This window comes from Herpailurus yagouaroundi, unplaced genomic scaffold (assembly GCF_014898765.1).
Source record: "Herpailurus yagouaroundi ecotype Mexico unplaced genomic scaffold, PumYag 201, whole genome shotgun sequence".
Lineage (NCBI taxonomy): Eukaryota > Metazoa > Chordata > Mammalia > Carnivora > Felidae > Herpailurus > Herpailurus yagouaroundi.
Window position 1 is genome coordinate 3304014 of NW_024412432.1, and position 9737 is coordinate 3313750.

At 45.8% G+C, this 9737-nt stretch overlaps 1 protein-coding gene across 2 annotated transcripts; it reads right to left on the reverse strand.

Moving 5' to 3' along the window:
• Positions 1–1948: 1948 nt before the first annotated feature.
• Positions 1949–5831, reverse strand: LOC121014135 (procathepsin L-like). 2 transcript variants are annotated; one of them, XM_040450174.1, is made up of 8 exons: positions 5726–5831; positions 5201–5337; positions 4784–4906; positions 4541–4687; positions 4135–4359; positions 3799–3961; positions 2815–2932; positions 1949–2330 (listed from the first exon to the last, which is right to left on the reverse strand). In XM_040450174.1, exons 2-8 carry the CDS (start codon positions 5324–5326, stop codon positions 2231–2233), a joined length of 1002 nt encoding a protein of 333 aa, XP_040306108.1. In that variant the 5' UTR covers positions 5327–5337; positions 5726–5831; the 3' UTR covers positions 1949–2230. The 2 variants fall into 2 exon arrangements, with proteins under 2 accessions (XP_040306108.1, XP_040306109.1); XM_040450175.1 differs by lacking the exon at positions 5201–5337 and having other exon boundaries at positions 5726–5814.
• Positions 5832–9737: the final 3906 nt, after the last annotated feature.

The following is a 9737-nucleotide window of genomic DNA, read 5'->3' on the forward strand; positions in this document are numbered from 1 at the left end:
AAGCAAGATGACAGTCACAAGGAGTCCTTTCTAGGGGATGTTCAGAGACCGACTGTGGCAGACTGCATGTTCCAAAGATGGCCCCAGCCTTGTCTTCATCCCACACGCCCCTCTGCTCAGTGGCCTTGGCTCTCCCCATCATGAGGTAGGGTCTCAGCCCGTCTCCGGGTCCCTGGGCCATCCCTGGTGACAGGCTCCAAATACCTGCAGGAGCAGAGTCTTACCAGGGAGCAAGGTCAGGCCATAGGAGTCAGGAGCTCCTTGTGAGCGTCCTGGCACAACTGTTGTTGGGACCTGAACTCAGAGACGCCTTCAAACTGTGAGAGCCCAAGCAATGGGGAGGGCTGGGCAAGCGCTCTGGTCACCAGCCCAGGCAGAACGCCCCGCCAACACCTGCATCTAGGACATCCCACCAGTGGGCCTGCGTGGACACCAGACCATCCCAAGCAACAGGGGGTTCCAGCTCTTGGAGAGACTTCCAGGAAGAACCATGCCCCTGAGCCCAGGTGGGAAACTGGAGAGACGATTTTTGACAAAATCACAGAGCTGCGAGGATTCCGAGAGTGTGTTTACATTAACAGATAACCAGTCTCTCCATTGCTTCCCCAGTCGTTCTCCCCTGTCCTAAAACCCTCGTGTGGACCCAGCCTCATCTCCCCACACCCTCACCTCATTCTCTTTCCATGTTCTCTAGATACACTGTCTCTTTTTTCCGGGGTTTTGAGTCCGAGCCTCTGCTCAGACACCCCTCTTTTCTCCTGTCCCCCTGACTGGCTCCTCTGGGTTCTCATCGGACACCTCTTCCTCCTGCTGTTCTGAGCTACCTCCTCCCCCTCCCAGCACCTGCTCCTCCTGGCGGTTGGGGATGTCCCTTCCACCAGGTGATGGCTGAGACCCAGCAGGTGCTGCATCAGTTCTGGTTGTTCCAATACAGTTTCCCCCTGGCAGAAGGGATTCCGCTGGGGAGTCCCCACCTCTCCTGTGACTGCCCCTGACAGCACTGTCAGGAAGCCCACAGAATGTCCCTGCACACACCACATTTGTCATTTTAGGTTAAACAGTTGGAAATGTAAGCGTCTAGGAGGGAAGTCTCATGGAGGGTCCTTCTGGCATGACAAGTGGCCCAGTCCAAAGGGACTTGTCTCAAGGTGCTGGAGGTCTTGTGGGCTGAGACCTGCTGTCTTCCACCTCATGTGCTCATGACCGGTTACGGGGTCTATTAACTACAACTTACATCTTCTCCTCATGCTTTCTGAGCGGGAACATGAGTCAACCTGCAGAGAGAAAATGGAACTATGTGCTTCTTTAGCCTGCGAACAGTAGGCAGAATGTCTTCTTTTAATCAATTCTGGGCTTAAGTGGCTGTGTGTAAATGAGGCCTCAGATGATCACTTTGGATGTCCTCACCTGTCTGCCACCTCTGAGGCCCAGTTCTATTTTTGAAGCTGGCCTCATGTCTGGGGTTTACCCTTAACCCTTGTGGACCCAAGATACACATTCCTACAACCCACTGCGTCCAGTTCTTCCTCACCCGCAAAAAGGTTACATGATCTTCTCTGGCATTTGGGGAAGATGCACCTGAAACTGACCGTGACATCTGTCCTGTACTTGGGTGGGTTGTAACCATTTGGGGTCAAATGACCATGATCTTTAAGGCACTATTCTAACTTGGAAATTCAATGTATGTATGTTCACTTTTCTAACATGTCAAGTTTTTCCTCATTGAAAGAAATGTACCTTTGTCCTTACAGATCATTGTTCATATTTTGCTCTATTCAAGCGTTGGGACAGACACAGCCAAAGGGCAGCTGCCATGACATGTGCCTATTGACAACTACAAGAACCAGACACCATCCAGCATTCTCCTAGTGGGCCACTGGCACATTCAGTTATATCCCTAGAGCCCAGTGACATTTTTGGCTCTATAAAAATTGAGTGTATTAAAAACTTGAAGACCTTGAAATGTTTTTATTTTAAAGAGTAAAATTACACACTTCATTTTAAAACATGAAATGTTACATGCCATTAGACAAATTCCTACAAGGCTGTTTACAACAATAATGAGAGAGTCGGGAACATTCCCAGTATAAAGTGTCACAGGATCAATTCATAACTTGGATCTTCAGCCCTTCAAGTGTTTTATCCCACACAGGAAGTTCTGGTCAGTGTTAAGATAAAATCCTCTTCTGCATACGCTGTCCCCCGTCAAGGCCTTCTTTATTGCATCATCTCACACGGTAGGAAAGCTGGCCAAGGAGGCGATACCACAGTGGTTGTCCCGGTCTTTGGCCATCAGTATATAGCCATCTATGCCCCAGGCTTCTCCCCAGCTGAAAGAAGACAGCATTTGCTATTTTACTCACACAATCAAGCACATTTATCTTTATGAACGACAGCACCTGATACTGAGCAGTGCACCAGAGGCTACAGCAGATTCAGGAAGAATAGGAGAGGCCATTCTTGTTCATCGTTGAGTTCTAACCCTGCACAGAATTCTATCCCCAGGCCTTTAACAGACTGCAAATGGAGACACAGAAAGAAGAAACTCTTGGGGCCAGATGTATTTCAGAATTCATAAAATTCCCAGTTTAGAAACCAGTGGTACCAAAACTATATCAAGACCCTAGCAAGCTTGAGACAGTATCTTACTGTTGTTATCATTACATGAATATGTCTGTGTTTTCCCTTAAGTGGGGTTCTGGGTTCCTGAGATTTTACAAGTGTGCTCAGGGGTTTGAGGACCTGTACCCAAACCCTGATTCCAAAAAGGATTCCCTTTTCAGTTTTAAGGGTAAGTATTTTTGGCTTTTATACCTGTTCTTGACAATCCAATACTTTTTGTTATCCAACTCTGCTCCCTCAAAGCCATAGCCAACTATCAGAACGCCGTGGTGTAGGATTTCATGGCTGCAGTTTGAATCATAATAAATGCCTGGAAAGTAAAATTCAGTGCTGGGGTGAGGATTCCCACATGATGTGTGATAGTAACTCAGCCTATCCACCGCTGTAAGGGAGGCATTTCAAAATGCAGTGAAATGACGTAATTCCAGATATGATTTAAAAGCCAGGACTTTTGCGGGGAGGGGCACCTGGGTGGCTCAGTGGGTTAAACATCTGACTCTTGGTTTTGACTCAGGTCATGATCTTACAGCTTGTGAGATCAGGCTCTGCACTGACAGTGTGGAGCCTGCTTGGGATTCTCTCTCTCCCTCTGCGTCCCCCCACCCCCATTCATGTGAGCATGCACTCTCTCTCTCTCTCTCTCTCTCAAAATAAATAGATAAACTTTGAAAAAAAATTAAAAAATGAAAGCCAGATCTTTTTTGAGCCAGGCGAGAGACTTAGGGCCTCGTCTAATACCAGCTGAATATGAAGTGGCACAATCTGTTTTGTAAATAACTAGTCACGAGGCATAAAAGGCCACTCACAGAAATCTACTTTTAGGATGTCAGCCTAAGGAAACAGCAGAGAACACAGAATTACTTGAACTAAGTTTTAATTTCAGTAGTAGAATCATTTGAATTACTTGAAAGTTCTAGTAACTCCAAAATCAGGTAGTAAATTATGTAGCCTTTTACACATATTTATGAAGTGATTAACATCATGAGGTTGTGTCTCCAGTCATTACAGATAGAAACATTAGGCACAAATATTTCATGTATACAATAAACAATTGTGTTAAATCCGCACCCCCCAAAATTCTATGTGAAATTCGACGTGCCAAAGAGTCAGTCTTGCTGTATGTGATGATGGTCTTTGCATTTCTCTGCCTAAATTTCTACACAGACAAATCCTTACCTTGGTCATAGAACCGGAAGGTATCCAGGCTTGCATCTATAGCAGCAGAGACGGGACCCACAATTGCTACTGACCTCATAAGTTTGTACTCCGTCTTAGGGATTGTCAAGAACCCAGTTATGTCGGCAGCAGAATTTTCTGGATTGTATTTGCAAGATTGGAGCTTTCAAAGGTAAAGGGGTAGAGACTTTATTACTACCACCTACATCCTGGGAAACATGAGATCAAGACAGTTGCAGATATAAAGGCTACAGTCTAAATTGTAAAAATTAAATATGGCATCTCTTTTTCCCTGAATGTGTTCAAGTTTATAACAAGATAAGGAGCTCCATTTACCTGTGCATGGTATGGATAGGATTCCTCTGAGTCCAGGCCGCCATTGTCCTTAACATACTGGAAGGCATTATCCATGTTACCCCCACTGCAGCCCCCATTGCCTTCAGACCAAGCACAGTCCAGCAGGTTCTGCTCACTCAGTGAAACAAGTTTGTGAGTTTTCCCAAACATCTGTCCTTCGATGGCACCAGTTGCACTAAAAGCCCAGCCAGAAGCACACTGACCCTGAAACCCAAGTAACAAGTTCTCAGCCTACAAAACAAATAGCAGGACTTGACAACAGAGCACACATCTCAAAGTCTTCTAAAACATAGCAAATGGCACATTATTTCTCAGTCTACCACAGCAAGGGCACTGATCCCTTTTGCCTGTACTCTTGAGAGGAACCTGCTGAATATTGTCCCACCTGATTCTTCATGGGAGTTACGTAGCCTTTCTTTCTCCAGTTCACCGATGAGGGGATCTCAGCAAAGAGAGGTGGTTGGAACACTTTCCCCTTCTTGTGCTTCTGGATTTGAAGACCATTCATCACCTGCCTGAATTCTTCATTGGTCTTCAAGGAAAAGAAAGTAGGATGTTGACAAGTTTGAGATTACTTTGGCAAAGTACTCAGAAAAACAAAATGTTCAGCAATCCGTGCCACACTCACCATGTCACCAAAGCCATTCATTGCCATCGTGAAGCTGTGTTCCTTTTGATTGTATTCCCGATTGTGCTGTTCAATCATCTTCATATTTTCCCCCCACACTGCTCTCCTCCATCCTTCTTCATTCTAGAGGGAAGATACAATCACACGTCTTTATTTCTATTTAAAACCAACTCACCTGCACCAAGTGGATGTGCTCACAGAAAGGAGGAGAAACCACAGCCAGGGATGGCCTGATGCTTCTGCGAGCTGTTCTCCAGCAACCACACAGCAGGACATATGCCCACGTTGTGTACAGTCAAGGAGCCCTGCTTACTGCCTTGGTAAGAGCGGCCTCAAGAAGCTACTCCTTGCTATGAACTCCCACAGCACAGACTGTTCTCTGCAGGGGTCCCTCTGGACAGGTTACATGTTACCAACCATGCCATATAGCTTCCCGTGTGTTGCCTTCCACTGGGACCATTGTTCATCTAAACTCTGATTGACTTGTGGAGCAGCTGACGCTATTCCCAAGCAAAGGGCAGCCAGGAAGAGAGAAGGATGCATGTTTCAAAAACCTAGGAAGGGAAAAGAAATGAGATTCTGATTAGAACAATCCATTTAAAAGGGCATCCTCCTTTCTTCTAAGGTGTTAGAGCCCTGTGGTAGGGTAAAAAGATTGCATTTATCAAATGTTTACACAGGGCTGTGGAGGATGTGGGATGTGCGAGGGGCCTGATGCTCCACTCCCCGCCTTGGAACCTGCCCACCAGTTTTAAGGCATGTGGACAAGGCGCCATGACTCAGCGGGCTCTACAACCTGGTGTGCAGAGATCTGGCTTCAGCGTCTGGTGGGGCCAGGCCAGGGACAGTACCTCCTGGAAGCCCCGAACCCCAAATCCTAAGGCTGGTGGCCAACCTCGTTGCCAGATTGGCCCTCCACTCAAGCCCAACCCTGGGCCTCACCTGTGGCAGGTGTAGCTGTGTAGGCACAGTCCCAAGTACAGGGCTGGGGGTCCACTGGGTCGCGAAGTGGGTCCAAGGCTGTCGGTTTAAGGCCCATGATTCCGCCGGACCGCCCAGTGCTGACCACCTGTCCTCAAGGTGATTGGCTCAGCCGGCCGGGGGGCGGGGCCTCTTGGCAGCGTTCCCACCTTTCCTAGGGTAGGTAGTATCTGCCCAGTGGCCCCCAGGGAGACAAGCCTGCCGAACGGGAACAAGACCCTGGAGGGAGACGGGAGGGTACAGCTCATCCCTGGGACCCAAAGCTACTAATTACCCAGACCACAAGAGATGGGCAGGTGGTCCATGAGAAGAAGCTCACCGGGAGCCCCAGATTGATTTTCAGCATCAGCCTGCATGTCCTTTAGTCCTAGAGTTTTGGGTTAAAGTCTCCTGGAGGGCTGAGAGCAGGATAATCTAGCCTAGTGGTTCCTATTTATTCCAAGCAAAGGTGGGGCAGGGGGAGGAATGTAGCACCCACAGAGAGAGGTGTTATCAGTGTCTCAGAATGGGATGCCTCTGGGTTTTGGAAGAATTTGTAGTGGACTGGAAATCTCCAAAACTCAGGATATGATGGGCAAGACCTAAATCCTTGGACTGAAGGAGACAGATGAGCAGGATGTCCAGGGATGGAGTGGCAGTTTGTAATGTTCCTCTCCAGTCCCCTCACAGTTATTTTCCTTTTCCTTCTCAAAACAGATAGAAACGAGTTATTGAAAAACAAAACAAAACTGGATTAAGAGATGGAGGAAAAGCAGAATATAGGAACTGCATTCACTTCCCCATTCTCTGTATGGATATTATGTTTCTCGGTGTCTAAAGTGCTTTTCCTGAGATTTAACTTCACAAGTTTAAGATAAATAGCTATTTCAAGCAAGGATGTATTTATCAGGAGACCATGAATTTGCCCTCTGATGACCGGTGTTGCTTTCTTTAGAAACAGGATTCCACACATCTAAACAGTGGGTCGGCACCTCCTCTGGACCCACTTTAGTAAGACACCCAGTGATCTTCCTCATGCATTTTCTCCAGCACTTTTCTGCTCCAGGAGAGCAGTGGTCAAAGGGACTCTGCACATGGGCTCAGAGTCAGGGCTGGGCCAGCAGGGCCATTCTATAGCTCTCCTGGTGTGGGCCCAGGCAGGTTCTGCAACACCCTCAGCCTCAGTTTCCTCAGTGAGGACATGGGGCAATAATTAGATTTTCCTCAGAGGATTCTTGTGATTAAATGAGATAGATTAAATGAGATAATACGTGTCAGGCATGAGCATAGAGTAGGGCTAACTTAATACCGCTTCCTTGTGAGGGCTGTTGAACAGAAAGCCACAGGCCCAAAATGGTGTTGCTTGGGTTAAGGGCCCAGGTCAGGAAACCAAGACAACTGCAGGTTCAACCTCCAGCAAGGTAATCCTGAAAGAGTCAACCTGGAATTTCCTGGTCCATGCTGGGGAATTTACTGAGAGCCTTTCTGCTCCCCTTTAACAGGGCCACCTTGTCCAAACAATGCATTCCTTGCTAATACGTTCCTTTCTTCCTTTTATGCTTTTCCTTACCTTTTCAAACCTTTCTTTTGTTTAGCTCAGGAGAGTTTCCTTCTATAGGCTAGATGGGATGCTGCCTGATTCATGAATCCTCTAAGAAATCCAATTCAATTCTCAACTTTACTTGAATTTTGATTTAGTGGCAGGGACGAGATCTGGAGAAAACTTCTGGCAACATACCCAGCAAGGAGAAACAGGTGTGGTGCCTACAAGCCTTAGGTTCATGGCCTTCTCCCCCTTTCCCAGCGCTGTGGGTAAGCTCCTCCGGGTCAGAGCTCCATTCTGTTTGTCTCTATCTTTGCCTTGGAGCTCCTGATCCCACTGACCTTCCATTACAGGTCAGGCCAGCTTGAGCTGCAGATGGTTATGCCAGGAGCCCAATGGTGCTGGTGTGTTTGCCAGGACTTCCACTGAGCTGACAGAAGGGTCTCCCTGAGGCAACCCCTGCCTTTCATGCCACATTCCTCAGCAAGAGGTTCCCAAGGGAATCGATGGTGGTGCTCACAGGGCCTTCCTAGTGACGAGACACAGGGCTGCTGATAAATGAAGGTACATGTTTGTTTGCCTTGTTTTGTGTAAATAAAGGCTATTGCTAACAGCCGGATCTTGGAGGTTAAAAAGCCACAAAAATTGATTGACATGAGTTCAGCATTTAAAGGCTGTTAGAGGGCCCACCACCTCAGGAAGTCTCCTGTGATAGGATAAGTCAGCCATGAAACAAGTTACATGGGCACTAGGTCACCCACCAGCATCAAGAAAATTTTCATGCCACTATAAACACATGCCACTGTGAAACACCACACAGTCCCCAACCTGTGGTACCTCCCTTTTAGGTATTAGTTTGGCTCCTAGAAACCCAAAGGCTTAGCTAACTGGATATGTAAAGAACCAACTGCAATCCTTTCTGGCACACTTGCTTATTTAAGTCTAAGAATTATAATCCCAGATGGTAAACATATCTAGAAAGATGGAAAAGAATAATTAGAAAATAACCTAGAATTACACTGGCCATTACAGGAAGGGTCTTGCCTTTCCAAGTCCAGACCCATTGGATATGGATCTTTTTTTTCCTGGGAAAAACCATTTTCTTCTTGTCCGTCTGGTTCGTGGCTTAGCCTTCCACGTCCTCGACTCTGTCTTCAATGATCTTTGGGGGTGGCTCCAGAGCTTGTAAAAGTAGTACCGTGCTGTTTACACCTCTAAAGATGCCGTGTGAGACCCTGGGCTTGTTTAGCACTGTCAGAAATCTTTACTGTTTGTCCCGGCTAAAATCAGACAAGAATTTTTTTTTTAATTTTAATAACTCCATAATAAAAAATTTGGCCAAATTAAAAGCTGATAATCAGAGCCTGATAGACTTTTTTTGGCGGGGGGGGGGGGGTGGGGTGGGAGAGGGGCGCAGCTTCTCTGTTAAGCAAACCATCCAGAGGAAAAGAAGACTTCCTCATAGGGATGGATGTGTTAGCCCTTTATTATTATTTAGGCAACAAGCCAATTCTTTCAGAAGCTAAAAACAGCTGTCCTTGTTTTATGAATCTAGTCTTTACTGGACCAGAAGTCTGGTTTCAAAAACAATTCAGAGAACTCCAATCCTTTTTATCAATCTTCAAACCTCCCTTATTTATCTCAAAAGGCTTATAAGTATTGTAAAAGTTCTGCCCTACAGAGATGAAAAGTCCTTCTAGAAAGTGCTTGCATTTTCCCCCCGTGTCTTCAAAATATAAACATTCAGTGTTCTGCCAGTCTTCTCCAGGAATTTCTTATGTGGTGCATCTCTTCACAGTGCAGATTCCAGGAAGATCATTGTTACCACGCAAACATGGCGAGCAAGGCCAGAAAACCTGACTTGCCAACGACAAATACAATTCTAAAGGGTCTTCTCTACAAATATTAAAAAGAAAACAGGCTTTAGCCATCTAGACCAATAACCTTAACTTATTCCATTGAACAGAAAAAATAAAAGTAGATACACCCTTTACAACTGGTAAATTTCATGGCAGTTAATTTTACAACAGAATCTAGAAGGTCTGCAATCTGTGTTATAAATGCTTCTATATTCGGATGGCATTGCTAAAATTACTTTGTGAAGACCTCTATTTAGTTGGTTTGAAGGCAAGTGACAGTAAGCACTGGGCATTCTAAAACTCTAAGAGGTAGAAACTAACCCAAGTGCTTTTCAAGTTCACATGATTTAAGAAATTATTTGATATTAAAGCTACTTTAAGGTTGGTGGTTTAATTAACCCAAACTTGTCTTTAGAGTTATCAACAATCAATACAAAGACTTTTATTCTACATGAGGTGACTAGCCAAATAAATTTGTTATTTCTTATAGAATCTGTCATCAGCAAAAAACAACAACAACAACGACAACAACAAAATAGCTTAGGATAAGGACTATGTCTAATGCTTAATAACCTGTTTTGTAAGTAGTCTA